Here is a 23,364-nt window from a genome sequence, read left to right as displayed (position 1 = left end):
ATGCTCATTGAGACATTATTAGACCACAGAGAATTTATTACTTCAGGATCTGTAGCTTTCATTCCCTTTATCCTTTAATATAGATAACTTTTTGATTTTCTAAGCACAAGTACTGAAAATGTTATCTGTGATCTTCAAAAGCATGAGACTATATTTATAAAATTTTGTAAAATGCAGAGAGCTATAAGGTATATTAAAACCTATATTATAAGTAAACAATATTTAAAATATATGAAAATGTTGATTTTCTGATAGCTCATGTAACTTTGGAAAAAATAAATGTGTTCCCTAAAAATGTAATGGTTATTTTGTTTATTTCAGATGGCAAGATTTATAATGGTCTGTAGATTGAAAATATTAATTGGTGAATATTGTAAGAGTGACTAGAGCTTTTGAAAATCAGTTTTGGAAGTATTTCTAAAATACAGTGTAAACATTTCTCATGACACTTTGGAGGAAAGTGTAGTGAGACTCTAAAATGTTGATAGACATAGTCAAATATTAAAACATGCACTGAAGTCAAGTCATATACTGGATTACTTAATTTCGATTCTTCTATTTTAATTCCTTCTTTAAACATGATTGGTTCTCCATATGGCAACCTTTAACACCAATGTTTACTTTTATTTTTGATCTTTGATAGATTAATGGCGATGTAAGAACTGAATTAAACAGGTAGGCTAGAGTAAATATTATCTATATAATATGAGGAAAATACTCTCAAAACTGAGAACCTTGATTTTCTTTTGCTTTTTTTTTTTTCTAAATGTGACAATCACATGTTTTAACCTTTGCAATGCAGGATTGACCTTCCACCCACACATAAACCACCTCCTGTGTATGAAGAACGATCCCCACCTTTGCCTCAGAAAGACCTATATCAGGTATGTGTTCATGAGTACATTTAAGATAATGTAAGATACAATTAAAAAAAACTAAGCCATTTGTATTATTTCTTTCAATATGTTGTTTAGTCATTATGCATTAAAGGTTACATAGCAATACCTAAGTTTTAACATGCTCAGTCATTTCTCTGAAACATTTAAGAGATCAAATTTTGTCAACAAACAAGAAGTTATGGCCAGTATAGATAAGACAAATCAACATTATATTAGGCTTTTTACTAAATACTTGTTGAAGACTTACTGTTAATACAGTTTTATTGACATACAGATTTACTGTAAAATAAAGAGTAGAAAATGATTATCTGCTGAGTAGCATGAAGGGCTTCTTTTCCTTGGAGTGTACTATATTTTATTCTATTTTGGAATCAGTTCACATTAATTCATGTGAAAGTATTGATTCAGTGCTTCTGTCTTGTATTCCACACCTGGATTAATGTGCTATATTTGGTATTTGGGAAAGTTGTAAACTATCAGAATATTTGAATTCTTTGATTCTCAACTTTAGTGGTTGTATTTGTATGTTTGCTTTGTCTTTTTCTCTATCACCCATACAAGATGTTGGATCTCTAAGCTGTACTGGGATTGTATAACCTCTGGGGGCATAGTCTATAATACTTTCCTCCTAAAGTATGTCCTGTATCTTCAGCCTGAATAAGGCAAATCATTAGCCCATCAATTCATTGATTTAATTTGGTGGAAAAATTCTAAAGAAATGTTTCTGCCAAGGTATTCTCAGCTTTTGTTCCTCAGCTGACCGTATAGTCAGTCTGCTGTCCAAGAATGGGGCAGGAAGGAGCATTCCCTGGCATGTGGGCCCACTGTCAGTGGACACTAGCTTTGTCATCTTACACAGTTAGGTGTCCTGATTGTGAAGATGTGCCATGTTTTCAGACCTTTTGTTCTCACATAAAGAGTGTAGTCTCATCTCTTGGCAAATAAATGAAATTGACAGGTGGTGTGAAATGTCTTAAAATTCTTAGCTGGAGCTGTTGTATTTTGTTTTGTTTTGTTTTGGTTTTGGTTTTAGTCTGGATTTGTTTTTTTGCCAGTTAGATAACTGAAAAAGTAGCTCATTAAAACGTTTTGTCGATCCTAGATGAAGTTGATCTGCTTTTCATAATCGATTGGCTATAAGTATTAATAGTTCTGTAAATTATCTTTTTGTATCATTTTTCAGATTTTTGGTTACTTTTTGAACTTTGCTTCTTAGTTTTTTAGGAACTCTTTGATGTGGATAGTAATCTTTTGTATTATATTCATCTCTTATTTTTTAACCTTATAGTGTCATATAGAAAATTTTACATTTTTATGTAGTAAAAATCTGTTTGTCTCTTTCCTTCTATTTGTTGGAAGTTCTGTATTGTCTGAAATGGCTTCCTTACATTTCCTTCTCCTTGAACTAGAGTATAGAAAAAAGTCTTAGAAAACTAATAGTTTTATGGTTTATGTTTCATTTTAATCTGAAACTTTATTAAACTTGATAAAGAGGTAGAGACCCATTTTTCCCAATGGGATAACCAGTTGTCCAAATACTTTTGAATTACCTATACTTTTGCATGGTGTGAGAGCACTTTTATCCTAAAATAAATTATCATACATATTAGGTCTGTTTCTGAACTCTTAATTCTGTTGTATTGCTATGTCTTTCTCTTCCTAAACCAAGATACTGCTATTTCAATTACTATTGTCTTATAATATGATTTGATATTCAGTAAATTCCCTTATCTCTGTTCTTCTTTCAAAATTTTTCTTGACTTTTCTTTTCTGTGTCTACTTCAGAATTACCTTCCCAGATTCCATAAAAATTCTATTGAACTCCTGAATTAATTTAGTAAGAATTGACAACTTTACAATAATGTCATTTCTTCCCATCTAGAAACCAGATAAGCCTCTATTCTGGTAGGTAGTGTGTGTGTGTGTGTGTGTGTGTGTGTGTGTGTGTGTGTGTGTGTGTATGTATGTATGCTGGAATAAAATCTCTTTTCTGGTATGTGCTTTCCACATTCCTATTAGGTTTACTTTAGGCATTTTAAGTATTTATTGATAGTCACTGGGATTTCTCTCCACCCTCCTCCCATGAACTTTTTAAATTGGCTATTAGCATATAGAAATGCCTGTTTAAAAATATGAATCTTATATGCAGCCTCTTTTATCAAATTTTTGATTCATTTTAATGGTTTTTCATTTTATTTTTTTTTACATTTCTTAGGAATATAATCTATTTGCTGCAAATGACAGTTCTCCTTTTTATCCCTTGCATATTGTGATTTTTCAGGGGAATACATATGAGGGGCTTCCTTATGTCATTCAGTTTTAAATCTGATATGAAATAATTGAAGACTAGTATAGAATTTCCTTGCATTAAAATTTTTGAAAACACAGCATTCTATGAATAATGCTATTTTTTAGCCTTGATTTGGAAGAATTAAAAACATTGTGAAAACTGTTTTCCAAACCAACTAAAATGATCTAGGGAACATTTTCAGGAAAACATATCTAGTATTTTGAATATAGTTGGATTTACGATATGGAAAAATCTGAATGAAAGTGTAAATCTTTTAGAATATTCTGTGTTTCAGCTAAAATAGTATTGAATCTTAGAAATCATGGCCAGGAGATTCCATGAAATGGATATTTATTTGACTCTACTGAGAATGATAATAGGAATTTCAGTCTAGCAGCAATATTATGGGGAATGAGGCTTTTGAAGTTATTTTTACAGTGCTGACATATCATGTTAATAAAAGCTTTTCAATCACTTGACTATCGAGAGATTTTCTCTCCTGATACCTATTTTCACAGTAGTTATCTGTCAGATGATTTTTGGTAAATTTTTAGTTCTTAACAATCCTAAAACAGTTTTATGAACAGTATGTCATGTATAATAACACGTATCAGTTTTCATGACTTAAGACATTTGGTTTATATGTACACAAATATGTATATTTGTGTATGTGTGTGTAAATTTTCTATGTGATGAAATGTAATATATGCATAAAGTACTTGTATGAATGACACAGAATATAAAAAGCTTATTGGTATGTTTTTAGATTCCACATAGCAGCTAACCTTAAGAAACTACCACTTGTAACATTTTAGTTTAGTATTGCAGAAGTATTTTTCTAATTATCTGAAGACTATTGAAATAGTCTCCCTTTTCCAACTAATGTATTTGTGTGAAGCTTTTTTTCTTTATATACTTCAACTAAACAACATATTACAGTAGACTGAATGCTGTAGCAGATATGAAAATCAAACTTTTCTCTTTTGACTCAGATATTAAAAGATTTATAAAATTTAGGAAATACTGTTTATATTTACCTGTAATTGGTTTCCTATTCTTTTTAAATGAATTAAATTTTTAAAAACTCTTAGTTTAAATGAATAACATGGTAAATATAGATAGCTATTATTCCTATAAATGAAAGTGCTTGGAGTCCTCAAAATGTAAAAGTTCATAAAGGGGTCCTGGGGCCAAAAATTTGAGAACTGCTGTTGTAAACTGTAAGCAGTATGAAGGCAGGGGTCATGTCACTGTTGTTTAGTACCATATTCTTAGTGCATAACACAGCGCTTGGCACATGTAAGTACCTGATAATTTTAATTTGACAGATCAAAATTGTATATATTTTTGTGATATACAACATGCAGCGTGATGTTTTAATATATGTAGAATAACTAAATCAAGCAAATTAACTTATGCATTACCTTATGTATTCCAATAAACAGGTTTTGAATGAGTAGGTAAAGGAATCAAGCCCTTTTTAATATTCTCTTCAGTTTATAATCTGTGAAAATTTCTGCCTCATTTATAATATCCATATCACAGATACTATATTTCAGTATATTTAATGTCAGTGTGTATAATATCACTGTATCAAGTATGAGATATCAATATATAATGTATGAAAAAGAACAGAGAAAAAAAGACTATAGAAATATTTTTAAATGTTAGCAATTATCTTTGTAATAGACTTCTCAGTGAATATTATTTTTGTTATATTTTCTGTAGTTTCTGTTTTTTTCTGCAGTGCCTTTCCCCACCTCTGTAAGTAGCCTTTTAGCATAAGAAAATAGAGATCTATTGAACACCTGAGTCACTGGCCTGGAATGTTAAGCTGGTCATACTGGTTATGCAGTGTCAGCACTGTTAACTATCTGAAAAAACTGAATTTCTTTCCAATAATTTACTATAGTATATTGCATTCTTTAGTAAATGTTTGTAAATATTCATGACAGTGTTAGTAGAGAAAGAATGTTTTTATATTTTTTTAAGTGTATAGATAATGCATACAAAACAATATAAAGAGGTGTTTTCTAAGGTCTCATTCCTATACCTATTTACCCTACCCCCATCTACAGATAACCACTTTTATTAAGTTATGTCTTGGCACTGTTTCTTTAAGCATAGACAAGAAAACACACACACACACACACACACACACACTCAGGTGCATTTTAATTTATTTCCCCCCTCTATAAAAGTAATATAAACATATACCTTGTTACATATCTTGCCATTTTCTCCTAAAATATACTGGAGATCTTTTATTACTGAGATGCAGAGGGCATTCCCAATCTTTTTTATGTCTACATAGTATTGTAATGTGTGTATATTACGTAGTTTGTAATGTCAAATGATTTTAATAAATCAATAATGCTATAATGAATTCCCTGGTATATATGCTCTTTTGTATGTATGCAAGTATAATCTGCAGGGTAAATTTTTAAATTTGATCTTGCTACATCAAACAGTAAATGTATTTATAGTTTTGATAGATATTGCCAAATAATCCTCTATAAGAATTGTACTATTTTGCACTTCTACCAATAATATATAAAAATACCTGTTTCTCCACAACCTCACCAATAGTATGTATATGTATTCCACTTGATTATTGCTAATCTGATAGGAATGGCATGTACATATAATTGTAACTTTGCAATCTTTTAGTGGGTTTCTGCATCTTTTCAAGTTTAAAAAGCCATTTTTTCCTGCAAATTGTTATTCTTTTGTCTTTTTATTTATCGGACAAAATTGTGATGAACTTCTAAATGTTTTATAAGTAGATGTGAAAATATTTTGTTTTGATTCCAGCATGAATTTCATGTGCATTGCTCCATGGTATCCAAATCTGTGGCAAAAACAGTTTAGTAAGATGAATCATATATCTCCACTGGTTTATGTTATAAGAAGATTTAGAAAAGCAAAACAATTATGATTGGAGTTCAAATGTTGCTAAACTTTGTGGTTTTAAGGATATAAGTTCAAGAGATAAGTCTCTCCAGGTATTCAGTTACAATCAGGCCATATTTCATTTAAACCTTTCTTGAACCCATCATTATATCTTTTTAAAAGTCATTTTTCTAGTACATCATTGCCATCTTCCAATAATAACTTTTAGGTAGGCTGCTTTTGTTAGTAATCATTGATGGTCTTATTTTCTCCCAGGATCTGAATATTTTAACATGTTTCCAGACACTACCAGTAGTTATGATCTTTGGGATTAGGGAAGAGAGAGAGGAATATGATAGAAGAGTTAACATTTTTTTCCAAATTATAGGAAAGTATATGACTGAGTGGATTATTCAAATAAGGATTGAGTATTTCTAGCATGATTTTCCCCTTGAGTAGAAAAATGTTTTCGTCTTTTATATTGCCTTCCGTTAGTAAGTAGTGGCAATTATTGAGACAAGTAGTGAAAGAATTGTGGGGCTTTATTCTGCTCTGAGGTGGAAAAAAAATTTTGTGATCAACAAAGCTTGGATAAAATCATGATTTATAAACTGATTTTAGTTGGGGAGGGCCCTTCAAAGCAAAAAGATATATTAAAAATCCAAATATCTAAAAATATTTGTCAAGAATCATAAAATTAAAGGAGATACAGATGTAACATGTGAAGTATAAAAGATTGACATCTTCATCATATCAAAGCTTTTGCTATCTGTCTTATAAATGAGAAAAAGATAAGCTTGTTTTATAAGGTTTTATAGGGATTAATCAACTAATATATCCTACATCCTTAGAATAGTGCCTGACACACAGTAATTACTGTGCATTTGCTGTTATTGTTATTTAAAAAGAAGCTGTATAATTCTTGATAAAGATATTAAAGATGCTAAGCAGTGAAATTATTTCAGTAGAAAAACAAAGCTGGTGCTACTTTGATTTATTTAAACTTAGCATATGTTTCTTTTAGAAATATCCATACCTTTATTATAAGCTTAGTAGTGCTTGAAATGAAACTAGAATATATGGAGTCTACACTTTTTGATTCATAGTAGTGTTTAGTTTTTTTCTTTGTCATTCATTTATCAAATAAATATTTCTTGAGTATTTAGTATGTGCCAGCACTGAGAATATGTAGTTAATAAAAGATGAAAAAAAATTGTCTATGGAGCTTACATTTTAGTGATGAATGGACAGTACCTATGATGACAGCTTTCTTCCTTTTTTAAGAAGAGCTTTATTAAAGTATTAATTAGCACACACTAAACTGCACATATTAAGAATGTAAATTTGATATGTTTTACATATACTGCGCACACACGCAAATATACCTGGCAAATATCACCACAATCAAAATATTGTACATATCCATCATTTCCAAAAGTCCTAGTGTCCCTTTGTAATCTCCCCCCTCTAGTCCTTTACCAGCTTCTCTTTCATATCCTTAGGAAACTAACCACTGATCTGCTTTCTGTCATGTATTAGTTTACATATTCTCAAATTTTACACAAATTTTATACAATATGTTCTCTCTTTTGGTCTTGCTTCTTTCACTCTACATAGTGATTTTGAGGTTCATTCATGTTGTGTTGATCAGTAGTTCATTCCCTTTACGTAGCTATAATATACTGCATTTTGTTTATATATTTATCTGTTGATGCACATTTTGTTTCCAGTTTGGGACTATTACAAACAAAGTTGCTATGAATATTTATGTACAAGTCTCTGTGTAAATATATGCTTTCATTTCTCTTGGGTAAACACCTAGGAGTAGAATGACTGGATCATGTGGTAAGTTTGTGTTTAACTTTCTAAGAAAATGCCAAACTGTCATCCTAAATGGTTTTACCGTTTATGTTCCTATGAGCCATGTGAGTTGCTTCATACCCTTACCAACACTTACGGTCAGACATTAAAAATTTTAGATATGGCCGGGCGCGGTGGCTCACGCCTGTAATCCCAGCACTTTGGGAGGCCGAGGCAGGCAGATCACGAGGTCAGGAGATCGAGACCATCCTGGCTAACATAGTGAAACCCCATCTCTACTAAAAATACAAAAAATTAGCCGGGCGAGGTGGCGGGCGCCTGTAGTCCCAGCTACTCGGGAGGCTGAGGCAGGAGAATGGCGTGAACCCCGGGGGGTGGAGCCTGCAGTGAGCCAAGATCGCGCCACTGCACTCCAGCCTGGGCTACAGCGAGACTCTGTCTCAGAAAAAAAAAAAAAAAAAAAAAATTAGATATTCTAATAGTTGGTGGTTGTGTTTTATTTAGGTTTAAATTTGCATTTTTCCTAGTTACTAATATGTAGAACATTTTTTCATTTGCTGGTTTGTCATCAGTTTATGTTCTTTGGTGAAATATCTGTTAGATTTTTCATTTTTTATTGGATCATTTTCTTATCGATGAGTTTTGAGAGTTCTTTATATATTTTAGATACAAGTCCTTTGTCAGCTATATAATTAGCAGATATTTTCTCCCATTCTTTTGCTTGTCATTCTCTTTAACAGTGACTTTTTTTTTTTTTTTTTTTTTTGAAACAAGTCTTGCTCTGTTGCCAGACTGAAGTGCAGTGGCGTGATCTTGGCTCACTGCAACCTCCTACTCCCAGGTTCAAGAGATTCTCCTGCCTCAGCCTCCCAAGTAGCTGGAACTACAGGTGCACGCCACCAGGCCCAGCTAATTTTTGTATTTTTAGGAGAGACAGGGTTTCACCATGTTGGCCAGGATAGTCTTGATCTCTTGACCTCCTGATCCGCCTGCCTCGGCCTCCCAAAGTGCTGGGATTACAGGCGTGAGCCACCACGCCCAGCTAACAGTGACTTTTGAGAAAATCTTAATTTTGATGATGTTCAGATTATATGATAACAATGTAGTGCCATGCTTTTATCTCTGGAATGGGGGTGTGGAGGACCTATTTTTCTTAGTTGTCATTTTATTTAATCAAAACTTGATTGACTAATGAGTAAACAGAAATAAGGAACCATTGAAGCTTAATGTGGTAAGCCAAGTACAATGAAATTGCCTCCCAATTTCAGAGCACCTGGTAGCTTTCTTTATAAAAGCATGATGTTTATGTATTGGGAGCAATTCCTTTGTAAATACAAGGAAGTCTGGACAGAGAGCTGAACTATTATAAATGTTCAGAACAAAGCAACTAAATTGTTGTCAGAGAATGGACATATTATGTGTGAATTAAATTTTACATAGCCAGTATCAATATAATTTAACTTTGAATTTGGCCATTTAGTGTTGATTTTATTCTGGACAGATGGTTTTGTTGAAGTTCTTTTGATATGTTAAAAATAGAAAATTGGTCCATATATGGACTTTTGAGAGAATAAAAATTAGGCTAAATTAAGGCTGCTCTAAATGGAGAGTTGTCCAAGGTAGGTATCTTCATATTGTGACATGAGCAATGCCAGTGAGACCTCAGTCCCTGCCTTACTTCCCAGGATTAGAGATTAATAATACCTGTTACTACCTGTTTACATGAAAATACCAATGGGGAGACTTATCTCAGGCTATTGATACCCTCCTTATATATTAGCACAGTAATCTTATATTCTAGAATGTCCAGGATTGTCCTGATTTCACATATTTATGTCCTAGTGCCAGTATGTATTCAAGTCCATGTAGACTGACTTTGAGTTGCTGAATAATCATGGTTTTATATTAACTCCTGTGATAGTGTTTCCACTGAAAACATGACTTTTCTTTTAGACTTTTATCTCAAATCACTAGCCTTCACTGTTGCTTAAAGCTCTCTAAGATACTTCTCTAGTACTCTGAAAGTGTCTTAGAACAAATTTATTGAATACTTAGCACACTTTTGTTTTTGAATCTATTCAGATGCCTTAAATAAAATGAAATTAGAATTAAAATTTTTGTTAAAGTAAAATTTTCTTTTAGAAACATCTTAAGTTTGAAGACATGTTAGAAGGAATTAATTTAAATGTTTTTAAATGGTTCATTAGTTAAAAAAAAATAGACCATAACTCTTTAAAATGCTACAGTTTTCACATAAGTCAGAAATACTAGATTAAATTCAACATACATTTTGGTTTAGAAAGATTTAAAATGCCAAAAATTAAGAAATTTTTAAAAATAATTGAATAAATGGAAAAACATTCAAAAGGATTTGTTTTGGGGAAAGTAGTCATGACCACAGTTTATTCTTGGTTAAGTTGACCTTATCTGCAGCCACCAAATTATTCCATTTTCTTTTATGAGAATGGGAATCTTTAACCTAGTTTGCCTTGGCAACCTGTCAGATAAGTTTCCATAGTTACCAAGCTACCATAGTTCAAATTCCTGTTCCTAGGCATGATAATAGACACAGTTACCTCTCTCTTTCCCCACAGACATGTTTTCACCACTGGCTAAATCTGGTTGTGGCATGATTCCAAATTTATTTTGCTGATTTCTTAGAACATTTTCAAGCCAAGATGTTCATCCACTTAGGTTTTTGTATAATAACATCCCATTATTTGATTTATTGGTATATGTTAATTGGGAATGTGTTCAGGGCAAGCAGTTAGCCAGTTGGTAACTCCATCTTTTTAAATATATATCACTTGCTACTTGGGAATCTTATTCTGAGAAATAAGCCCCACAATGACATATGTTTATTCTTGGGCATGTAAATTAAAATGTTAATCTTCAAATTCAGACTAAACAGCATTTTATTATTGAAAAGTTAGTAAGACCTACTGTTTTAGGTGAGGGGACCTATGTGGAGTGGTACTTTAGTTTCAGTCATTGATACTGCTTTACAAATATTTTTCAAAATGCATTAGGCCTGTTAAAGTCATTTTCATATTTACTAACATGTCACAACTTACTTTCCTTACCTTTGATTAATAGCAAAATACATATGTTACACATTCATATTCAGGATCATTCTTTATGATGAGTTTCCATGACAACCAAGCAAAAAACTTAGAACTTAAAATACATTAAGTTCTTTTAGGCCTACTTCTGGTTTTTCAAGAGATCCAGCTTGAGTTCATTTAACATTTCTATGACTACATAATTTGTCTGTTTTTTCCACAGAGCCAAACTCCATGGTGATTTCTTATTGTTCCATTGATTGGGGAGTGTAGTTTTTCTTTATAATTTTAAAAAACAGAACTTGAACTGCAAGAGGAAGGTCACAAGAAGATAGACTAGAATACTCAGTATAAAGATGATGTTTCCAGTAATTAGGTTTGTCTCATAGTGGGACTGATACCTTGCAAAGTAATACTGACATTGTGTATTGGACTCAGCTGTTGTCTGTTGTTGTAGGTTATAGGAAGCATTTCTGCATTGAGAATAAAGTTAAGTTTTAAGGCCCCTTCCAGTTCTACATCTTGACTCCTTTTTTTCCCCTGGAAAAATAATATAGATAGTAAATTGAAAAGTAACATTGGTATTACTTGACACCAATGTTCTACATAGCTATCTTCATGTGATTCTTAATGTAACATTTAACTATACACTTGATTAGTTAGCTAGTGGGTTATTATAAAAGCACACACAGTGGAAGTAACCAACACTATTCTGTAGATGTTTTCGAATTTCATTTTAAGAACTGTTGCCAATCCACATAACAATGAATTTAAAAAACATTTTTGTTTACTAAACAAAAATTACTTCAAATTTTTTTTGCTTTTTTTAAGAACAAGATTTTCTTCTTAAAAATGTGAATTAAACATTGTCTTATGGTTGCTTTACAATTATGACTGACAGCTCATATAGATATTAGAAGCTTAAAATGCACTTTGAATGATATCTTTACAGTAGGTTTAACCACAATGAATATTAGATGAGATATAAAACTTGCTATCGGTGGAATATTTCTTGTACATAAGTAAGTTTAGAAGAATGAGATTTGTTAAAGGCCTTTAAAAGGAAATGCCTAGCTTTATGATGATTCCTAGTTTAAATTCATTGGCACTTTACAGAAGGTAATAATCTCAATTTCAGATGTTTGGCGGGCAGTAGTTCTTTAGACTATCAATCCTGTTTATGAAAAGAAATGGCATGTAAATGTATTTGTTTGAAACCTTTCAAATGCCTTATTATTGATGTATGTGTTCCCATGGAAACCACAAATACCTTTTTAGAAAAATGATGTAAAATAGTAGCTTTACTTTTAAGTAGAACCTGAGAAATTGCAGACTATATTTAAGAAAAGGTAGTTACAAAGTTGAATAATTTTACTGTGGTTATTTCCCATTGAGATATGAACTGCATGTATAATTGTTAAACCATGTGTGCATGTTCACACACAAATTAATTGTACCAGAACATAAAAACATAAAACATAAAGTGATAAGTCAGACTTCATTAAAATTGAAAACATTAGGTCTTTGAAAGACACCATTAAGAAAACAAAGGCAAACCACAGACGCAAACAAAATTTGCAACAGCTGTATCAGACAAAAGACTTGCTTCCAGAATATATGAAGAAGTCTTACAACTCAATAGGAAGACAACTCAGTTTTTTAAAATGAGCAGATTTATTTAGACTTTTTGTCAAAGAAAATGTACTAATGGCCAATAAGCACATGGAAAGATACTCAACATTACTAGTTAACAGATAAATACAAGTTAAACCACAATGAATTTCCACTGCACATCCATTAGATTTGCTAACATTAAGACTGACTGAATTAATTGTTGATTTTATAATTAATAGCTTCCAGTTTATCTTTTGTAAGTCTATTTTTATATTTGTTTAGTTTACATAACAATTTGTACTTTATTATTTTCTATTTTTGCTCTAATAGGTTTATATTTTATTGTTTTCTATTCTTATGTCCCAAAATACTGTATGTAATTATAAGCCCAAACACCAATATTGTTCTGAGGGAGTATTCCTTCACTTCCACTCCCATTATAGTTCTTGTATACAAAGATTTATAATGAATATGATATTTGGCTCACAAAAAGTGACTGAAGTTTATATTTTTATTTTAAAGTCCTCTACAACTGAGTCATTCTATCCTTAATGGTAATTTTCCACAATGAATTAACTGGAACTAATTAACTAATCCACTGTACTTTTTTTTTTTTTTAAGTGAGGAATGTGATATTATGAGTTACCTAACTTGACAAGGGAGAGAGTTGTCAGGGCAGCACATGGCAAGTGTGAGTCATTGCCCTGGAGTTGAAAACACCATTTGAGGTCTTAAAGCTCAGTCTTCTACTCAAGGCGAAATTTCCTCCAACATCATTCCTAAAATGTCATCATCTAGCTTTCAGCTTAAAACACTTCGATTAACAATTTTACTACCTCACAAGACATTGTATTTCTTTTTGGTAGACCAAATTGCTAGCAAATTAGAAATCTACCTTCCTTTCAACTTAATTAGCCCTGATTATGATCTCTGTAATTTTTAAAAATCTCTTAAGCATTTTAAGCTACATTTATTAAGAACATAAAATTTTTAACCCACTTTTTATACATACCTCAAATGCTTACAACAATCCTTCAGGAATTGTTTGATAGCCTTTCAAATATTTAAAGTTCTCTGACTTGCTCTCACTATTTTCTTTAAACCAGCTTGAGTACTCCCAGTGTTTTTAACCATTTCTTATATAATGTAGTTAATCTCCCCTCACTGGTCCCCCTATTTCATTGAATTCTAATATTCCTTATGAAATATGTTGTTTGGAACAAAATAGAATACTCCATGGTGGTAAGTGCCAAATGAATTTATAACCTTCTCTTTTCCAATCCCTGTACTTCTGTTAAAATTATCTGCTTCCATTTCTGCATGTACGTGTATATATTTCACAGCTAGCTACCTTCTTAATATCTTAAAATCCCTGTCAATTCAGACATCTTCCATACAGATACATTCATTTTGTTAACCCAATTGTGTTTCTGTCCCTTAAATTTAACCTTTCTTTTAGATTAATGTTCCTTTATTGCCAGTTTTTTTTTTACAGTCAAGATTCATAAATTTTGATTTTTCTAGTACCCTGAACTGATGTGAAAAATGGGAAACCAAAGTGATAAGACTCAAAACAGTAGTAAAAGGAAATGGCCAAACCCAGTTGGATTGGATTATCAAAATCAGTTATAAGACAGTATCTTGCTATTTTTACCCATATTTCACATCAACTCTTTTTTACATGATTTTTTTAACTTTATGTATTTTTTGCACTGTATAGATTTTTTTTTCTTTTTGCAACGAAAGTGATGATCATATATTTTCCAATTTTAAAAATTATTTCTGATGGAAAAATTGGAACTAATGGGAGAATAAAATAGAATGGAGTTTAGGGGCTAGGCGCGGTGGCTAACGCCTGTAATCCCAGCACTTTGGGAGGCTGAGGCAGGCGGATCACGAGGTCAGGAGATCGAGACCATCCTGGCTAACACGGTGAAACCCTGTCTCTACTAAAAATACAAAAACTTAGCCAGGTGTGGTGGTGGGCACCTGTAGTCCCAGCTACTCGGGAGGCTGAGGCAGGAGAATGGCATGAACCCGGGAGGCAGAGCTTGCAGTGAGCCGAGATTGCGCCACTGCACTCCAGCCTGGACGACAGAGCAAGACTCCGTCTCAAAAAAAAAAAAAAAAAAAAAAAGGATGGAGTTTAGGGAAGACGAGTTTTGGGAACAGAATTAGAGAATGAATATATCTCTAGTAATCTTGACGGTAAGAATAAGTGTGAGGGTATGGAGTAAAAGTAGAGTAGGGAGAAATGTTGGATATGTGTGAGCTTCTGAAGCTTTTCAAACACAACCTGGAGACATAAGGCATATTATACTAATGAGGTAATTAGAGTTTCAAACAGAAATTGCTCTCTCAGAGTTAGTCTGGCACCACATCCACCTTGTTTCTGGTGGTTAAATGCTGCCACTTGGCCTTTGTCACCACAAAGTGCCATTTATTTAATTTAGCCCACTGCCATGCTTGGGCCTACAGAGAATAGCCACCAGTGAGTTCTCAAGGATGCCAGATCTCCCCTCATGAATGTATTTCACACAGAACTGGTAAAGGGAATGTTCTCAAGACCTTCTGGAGCAGGGGTCCCCAACCCCCACGCCACAGACCAGTATTGGTCTGTGGCTTGTTAGGAACCAGGCCACACAGCAGCAGGTGAGCAGCAGGGGAGTCAGCATTACCGCCTGAGCTCCACCTCCTGTCAGATCAGCAGTGGCATTAGATTCTCATAGGAGCGCAAACTCTGCTGTGAGCTGCGCATGCAAGGGATCTAGGTTGCATACTCCTTGTGGAATAGTTTCATCCCAAAACCATCCCCTGTACCCTGATCCATGGAAAAAATCGTCTTCCATGAAAGCCGTCCCTCGTTCCAAAAAGATTGGTGACTACTGTTCTGGGGGACAAAGTTAACAGGTGATTAAACAGATCTTACATAAGAGAAATCCACCTTAGCATTTTATCTCCTTAAGCATTTGGATTCTTTCTTCTACAGTATATCAAGGAAGTTCTAGAATTTCACCTTCATTTAGTGTAGTCCACCTTTGGGCCTGGATTTCAGTCAGCCAACCAACCTGTTACAGCCACTACCAGCCACTCTAATACATTGAATCGAGAATCATAACTTAGCAGATCTGTATACACAAATTTTAAGTCAACATTATAATCCTTCCGTTCTGATGCCAACCCCTTAGGATCCCTTTCCTTGTAGATTCTTAAGGTTTCTGTCTCTAATTTGGCAATATCTTTGCAGGGTTTTCTTGGGGGTGAGTCACTCTTTGTGACTTAACCTCTGGGTTACATAGACCTTGAAAATTAAACACTGCCTTTAAAAAAAAAAACTCAGTCATAGTTAAAAGGAAATAGTTGGCACTTATATCATTGATATGGTTTGGCAGTGTCCCCACCCAAATCTCATCTTGAATTGTAGTTCCCATAATCCCCACATCATGAGAAGGACCTGGTGGGAGGTAACTGAATCATGGGGTCAGGTTTCCCCATGCTGCTGTTCCTGTGGTAGTAAGTTCTCATGAGACCTGATGGTGTTATAAGGGGCTTTTCCCCCTTTTGCTAATGTGAAGAAGGATGTGTTTGCTTCCCTTTCTGCCATGATTATAAGTTTCTTGAGACCTCACCAGCCATGTGGAACTGTGAGTCAATTAAACCTCTTTCCTTTATAAATTACGCAGTCTCAGGCAGTCCTTTATAGCAGCGTGAGAATGGACTAATGCAATCAAACTGCCTAGAAATCTCAGATAAATTCACCAATTCATTGTATATGTAATTTTGTTTACAGAACCACAGCCAACAGTGTTGTTAAACTTTCTTCTACCATATAATAAGGATTCCCTTTCTCTCAGCTTCCAATAATATTTTCCTGATCTTCCTTTAAGCTTTTACCAACAGCCTCCTTGAAAGCCATCAAGCTTCTTCTGTTAGCTGTCTCTTTAAGGCCCTTCCAACATCTGCCCCTAGCCTCGTCTTAAAGCTATTGCCACATGTTTTAGGTTTTGTTATAGCAGCACTCTGCTTCCAGGTGTAAAAATCTTTTGGCTTTCTATTGCTGTATAGCAACCTAAATTTTGTGGCTTAAATGAACAGCAGCCATTTTATTACTCTCTCTTATGATTACGAAGTTGACAGGGTGCTTTGTGAGAAGCCCTGGGCAGCTTAGCGTTTCTCACAAAGTTGCAGTCAAATGGTGGTTGGGGCTGTAGTCATCTGAATGCTCACTCACTTGTTTGGTTCCTGGGATAACAAAACACAAACAGATGGGGGCTGGAACAGTTTACACTCCCACTGCCCAAGGATCTCTTTCTTTATAGTCTTTCTACATGGTCTCTCCAGCATGGTAGCTTCCTAGTAGCTAGACTTCTTACATGGCAGCTCAGGACTCTTGAGGTACATGTTCCCAGAGAGAGAGAGGCAAGTGAAAGCTGTGTTACCATAAGATTACTTCCACCATACTTTAATATTTGAAACAACTACAAAGGCCCACTCGTAAGGCAAGGTTATGCAAACTCCAGTTCTTAATGAGGGAGTGGCAATATTCTGGAAAGTCTGTGTAACTAGAAATAATGCTGTAGCAGTTTTTGGAAAATACAATCTGTGTCCTCTGTGTGTTGTCATATATCCAGAACGTTTTGAAACATGAAAATATAAAAGTAAAATGCAGGGTAAATATCAGTAGAGGTCAGTAAATCTTTGCGAGGTTTGTAATGTCACTTTATAATTCATTTACCTTATATTTGCATCGTATTGTTATACATCATTGGATGGTCATAACATCTACTGACCAATGAAAGACTGAAAGTAAAATTTTAATGCTAATAGGAAAGAGTTAATTAGGGAAGGCTATGAGAGGGAAGATTCATTTTATAGGTGGTTAATATGTTAATCTTTTTATGTCACAATCATTTTTTTTCTTTATGCATTGTCATGACTACAGTTACTTGGATAAATAATATTTTGAGAAAGAGGATTTCCTAATTTTTATATATGGATAGATCACATCTATAAAGTAAATGCAGAATTCAGAATCAAGAAAAGATTTCCCAGTGACAAGGTGAAACAAATAACAGCTGGGAATACTATCAAAGTAAATCTGAAGAAAAAAAAAAAAGTCAAATAAGAAACGAGAATTACTATTTGTGAAACCAAAAGGAAACTTAAGTACAAAAGAAAAGTACCAAATGTGCAAAGTATTTATATTTCATAATTGATATATTGACAATCAAATGTTTGTGAAATTTTTAACTAGAATTAAGATTTGAAAGTTAGCAAAATGCCATAGTTTTAAGAGCCAGTTTTTGTAAATCTTTACTTTGTATCCATTTGTCATCTTTTAAAAGTCTGGTTACCAAGATATATCATTTATATCAAATTTAAATATTTAATTTCCTCAAATATAATTATATTTGTTAAATATTTAGACACTTTGCGTTGAAGCTGTCTCCCACGTGGAATCTTTCAACTTTATTTCTCTCAACTGTAGACTATCATGTCCTGTCCTGGTTTTGCATAGTCAGCCTTCAAAGGGGGTTTCTTTCCTCATATTACTACCATTAGCAAATACTGTGACTGAAATATATTACCATGTTATATATTTCCACACTGCCTTAACAAAGTACCAAAAACTGGGTGACTTAACACAACGGAAATTTATTGTCTCACAATTCTGGAGGCAGAAATCCCAAATCAAGGTGTTGGCAAGGTGTCTGAGGTCCTGAGGGGAAATCTTTTCCATGCCTCTCTTCTAGCTTCCGCTGGTTGCTGGGAATCCTTGGCATTCCCTGGCTTATAATCTTTACATGGTGTTCTTCCTCTCTATAACTACGTTTTCTTTTTCTTAAAAGAACACCAATCGTTGGACTAGGGTCCACCCGAATCAGCATGACCTCATTTTAACTTGATGACATTGGCAAAAATTCCCTGTTTCTAAATAAAGCCACATTCACAGGTACCCAGGATTAGAATTTAGACATAAATTTTTTGAGGACACAGTTCAACACACACCACCATGTAACTCAGGCACTAGACTTAATGCCAAAGACAAGTTGAAATGACAAGACATTTCATGCCTGTTTCATCTTTTATTGTCAAAATTTTGCTATTGAATACAGCTAAGCTTAACTTTAATCAGAATGCAGATTTTTTTATTTTTTTATTTTTTATTTATTTATTTATTTTTGAGACAGAGTCTCGCTCTGTCGCCCAGGCTGGAGTGCCACTCGGTCTCGGCTCACTGCAAGCTCCGCCTCCCGGGTTCACACCATTCTCCTGCCTCAGCCTCCGGAGTAGCTGGGACTATAGGCGCCTGCCACCACGCCCAGCTAATTTTTTGTATTTTTAGTAGAGATGGGGTTTCACTATGTTAGCCAGGATGGTCTCGATCTCCTGACCTCCTGATCCGCCCGCCTCGGCCTCCCAAAGTGCTGGGGTTACAGGCATGAGCCACCGTGCCTGGCCAGATTTTTTTTTAAAGCATTCTTTATGCTGTCCACATTATGGTACCTGAACTGATGAAATTCTTCAGCCAAAAGTTGTTCACATGACATGTTAGATCTTTACTACTTAGAGAATGAGATGGATTTCTTCAAAATGACTTTCCTGAAAGAACCAGAATATGTATGAGTAGAGAAAATCTTTTAAGGAAATGTAAGGAGAAGATTGAAACTGCCCCATACTGCCTGAGTACAGTATGGAATTGACAGACTAGCCATTGACAAAGCACAAAGGAAGTCTTTTTAGTTCTGATTTTCCCAGAGGGCAAACTTGGATGCTTACCCTGCCTGTAAAATTTAAAAAGCCGTCACAGATAAGTAACTTGGCTACTTTGCATGAGCATCACTATTCCATAAGCTCATATTAGTTGCACAGTGGGAGGCTATAGTTATAGAATAATGAATTAGTAATTATTAAGATACTCTACTTCAAGAACAATATTTGGGAAATTGCCTGGTCTGAATTGTAGCCAAATATGAATAAAATAAGTAAAAGAGAGATAGCTGAATTCCAGCTGTAATTCAGAAACCAGTAACCTAAACTCATTCTTCAAAAAAGTTTTCCTGAGCTGCTAAATGTGGCAAAATTAGGTGCTTCTTGTATCAGTCAGGATAGGCTTGGTTATGCTGCAAGAACCAACAATCCTCAAATTTCAGGGATTTAAAACAACAAGTTGATTGCTACATGCCCAAGGTCTGCTGCAAGTTTTGGTGATGCTCCCGGGTAGCTTCTTTTCATTTGCCAATTTAGAGTTGCAGTTTCATGTCAACACATGCTTCCACAGTCACTGGAATGGGCAAAGGAAGGCTGGAGAATTGACCCCCAGCAATTAAATACTTGAAGCTTCAAGTGCTATCTCTCTTTCTCCCATTCTATTGGCTCAAGCACATCACATAACTTCAAGGGGGATGGGTTATATAATCCTCCCAAGTACCTAGAAAGGGGAACAACATACCAGTGAACAATGTTATGTCCACCGTGCTCCTTTCCTGATCCCTGTCCACTTTCTTGTGACATGATACACAACCGAAGAAAACAATGGGCAGCAAGGAAATTGAATAATCCCCAAACTAAACTCATAATTATCTACCTAATTCCTTTGTAGACCCTGCAGAAGTCTCAGATAGGACCCTGAGTTAAGGGAAATAGTTAAGACCAGGAAATCAGCCCAAGATAAATGACTTTCTTATATTATCCTGTTTTCTGTGCCTACTTGATGTTTATCTAATTTGAGACCTGGGATCAATCTAGATTAAGGTCTGCCTTTAAGAGACAGAACTCCTGGGTGCAGCATGAATATGGATTCTTAGATGTGTATAAATATTGGCTTTGATAGTCTTGAGGGAAATGATATTCGCTTGACAGTAATGATCGAAAGCTTTGGGTCCGTTCTCTTTGGCTATATCACAAGCCTTAGTAATCTTTCTGTTTAGAATTTTTATCACTAAAATTATATATACTATGTACATGTGAATACATGTAATGTAGGAATAATATATAAGTAGCAAATAATGTTTATAATATTTAATAAAGATAGGTAGGTAGGTAGGTAGATAGATTTGAACCCATAAGTGACTGAACCAGATGTACATGTAGGTGATTCACCCATTTGAGCTAAGTGATTTTTGCATTTTGAAGCCACATTCACTTTGTAAAATTGAACGTCAATTAGAAGTGAATTTTTGCAATGAGTCAAAAGATATTTAAGGAGATAACTCTACATCTGGAGATATTTCTGCAGCTGGGAAATAGTTCAAGAATAAAGACTAGCAGACTAGTTGGTTAGTACTATTTTAAGAAAGGCATTGGAATCAGCATTTTCAGCTGGAAGGGACCTCAGAAAGCACATTATCTAACCGACTTTCCTCTTTTAAGTACATAATTACTGTCTAAAACAACATGCAATTTATTCTAATATTAAGAGTTGTAGTAAGGCACTAGCTGTTCCTGAGTAAAAGGGCCTATGCTAGCCATAAATAGAAGGATGAAGTGAGTTCCTCTTAAAAACTGACCTATTCTTTATATTTGTTGTTATAATCACAAAAAGAAACAATAAAAGCTCAATTTTTTATATTGAGTATAAAAGCTGGTGCGTTGTAGATACAACTTAGAGTAGGTTGATGAAGATGGTGAAAATAATTCTGTGAGTTATGGGAAATAATGAGAGACTATGCTGGTAGGTAAATGGGCATTAGAACCTTTGGAGGTGAGTGGTCTCCTTTGCTGGTGGTATTTTTGTGTCTCCCTGTGTATAAACTTTATATACACATCTGCTCCAGGGTGAGCAGAGAGGCCACAGACATCAGTGTATGTAACTTGTCATTGGGAAAAATCCCCCTTTTCACAACAAAAAGATTAGGACAGCATTATAATCGTAGGCAACTCACTTTTTTTTTTTTTTTGGGATATTATGTACCAGCTTCTGTGTTAGGCACTCTATACAGGTAACACTTGGGACTAGAAGTGTTTTGGATTTCAGATTTTTTATTTCAGACTTCAGAATATTTGTGTTGTGCTTACCAGTTGAGCATCCCTAATCTGAAAATCTGAAACACTCCAAAAAGCATTTTCTTTGAGTGTCACATCAGTGATCGAAAAGTTTAGAATTTTGGAGCATTTCAGATATTCAGATTAGTGATACTTAACTTGTAGTAACCTTGGATGAAAGCCAGATAAGGCGAAAAAATAACATGCTAGAAATACAAAAGAGCTGTCGTAATACAGAGCAGAAGATAGTCATTAATTCTAGTTAGGAATCTGCTAAGGCTTTGCAAAGAGAGAGAGTAATTTGAAGTAGGTTTTTAAAATAGGAAGAATTTTAGTAGGCAGAGAAGAAGCAGAAGACATTCCCATGAAGAGCAAATAGGTGAGCAGAGGCAGGAAGACAAGAATAAGCTAGATATGTTCATACACACATACATACACAGACTTCCTACCCCTCTTTCCCTTTTATATCTTATTACTAACATATATGTATGTGTGCATGCATATATACACACACACACACACACACACACACACACACACATATATATATATATATATATATATATATATATATAAATGTTTTTCTATCCTACTAGAATACAGTAGGACAGGGATTTTTTTGTCAGCACTGCCCTGTCTTAAGCATCTACAAAAGTATCTGGCAAATGATTGGTGCTCAAATATTTATTGAGTGGATTAATCAATCAAAGGTGTTTGAGAAGGGCAGTGACATGATCTTATACTTTGGAAGGACAATTCACAAGCTGCTATAAGGATAATTTGCAGAAGTAGATTCTGGGCAAAGGAAAGTTCAGAGACTACCAAAAGAATATAGGTTTTCAAAGCTAATCACAATTGAGGATAGGAGCATGCCTTAATTATTTGAATCCTCTACTGCTGCCTTTTAGCATATGTCTGGCACACATTAGGCATTCAGTACATTGATGGATAGATGGTTAGATCTGCAGTTATTAAAAATCTATATCATTTAGCTCTAAATTTCTATAGTCCTCCCTATATTACCTTGTACTGGGCTCTGTAAGTTTTCAGATTACTAGAATAATGATTAGGGAAAATAAAATATATACTTTATTCACAAAGAAAGGAAATCTTAGGACAAATGTAGCTTATACTAGTATATCAGGACTACTCAAACTTTTTTTTTTGAGACAGAGTCTCGCTCTGTCGCCCAGGCTGGAGTGCAGTGGCTCAATCTTGGCTCACTGCAAGCTCCGCCTCCCGGGTTCACACCATTCTCCTGCCTCAGCCTCCCGAGTAGCTGGGACTACAGGCGCCTGCTACCACGCTTGGCTAATTTTTTGTAATTTTTATTAGAGGCGGGGTTTCACCGTGTTAGCCAGGATGGTCTCGATCTCCTGACCTTGTGATCCGCCCGTCTTAACCTCCCAAAGTGCTGGGATTACAAGCTCAAACTTAAAAAAAAAAAAAAAAAAAAGCACAGTTGGATATTCAAGATGCTTGATGTTTTAAATCAAAATTTGACATCAAGCATAATACAACATGATATTGGGATATTGTCAATAAATATTTTTGCCTGTTTAATTATGCTCAAGGATAAGTAAAATGCACTGTCATAGAAAATTAATAGATTATAAGCACAGTTACTAGAGCACATTTTAAAGTTGTTGATGATTATCCTATTCACTTCTATGGTCTAATGTGAAGATGTCCTTTCTCACATCTACTGTCTCTGAATGTGCTCAGCAGCAAGTACATTCTATTTATCTCCTAACTCCTGGAAAGATGCCTAAAATCTCAAACTAAGAATTAGGGCAACAGT

General features: G+C 34.3%; 1 protein-coding gene across 2 annotated transcripts in view; it reads left to right on the top strand.

Moving 5' to 3' along the window:
• NECTIN3 (nectin cell adhesion molecule 3) overlaps positions 1–23,364 on the top strand; it is a 123,877-nt gene that overhangs the window by 74,346 nt on the left and 26,167 nt on the right. For both annotated transcript variants that reach the window (XM_012501089.2, XM_030801799.1), the window contains exon 7: positions 803–884. In XM_012501089.2, coding sequence (XP_012356543.1) covers positions 803–884 — 82 coding nt within the window. The remainder of the gene's footprint in view (positions 1–802; positions 885–23,364) is intronic.

This window comes from Nomascus leucogenys, chromosome 21 (genome assembly GCF_006542625.1).
Source record: "Nomascus leucogenys isolate Asia chromosome 21, Asia_NLE_v1, whole genome shotgun sequence".
NCBI lineage: Eukaryota > Metazoa > Chordata > Mammalia > Primates > Hylobatidae > Nomascus > Nomascus leucogenys.
This window is presented reverse-complemented; position numbering and strand designations above follow the sequence as displayed.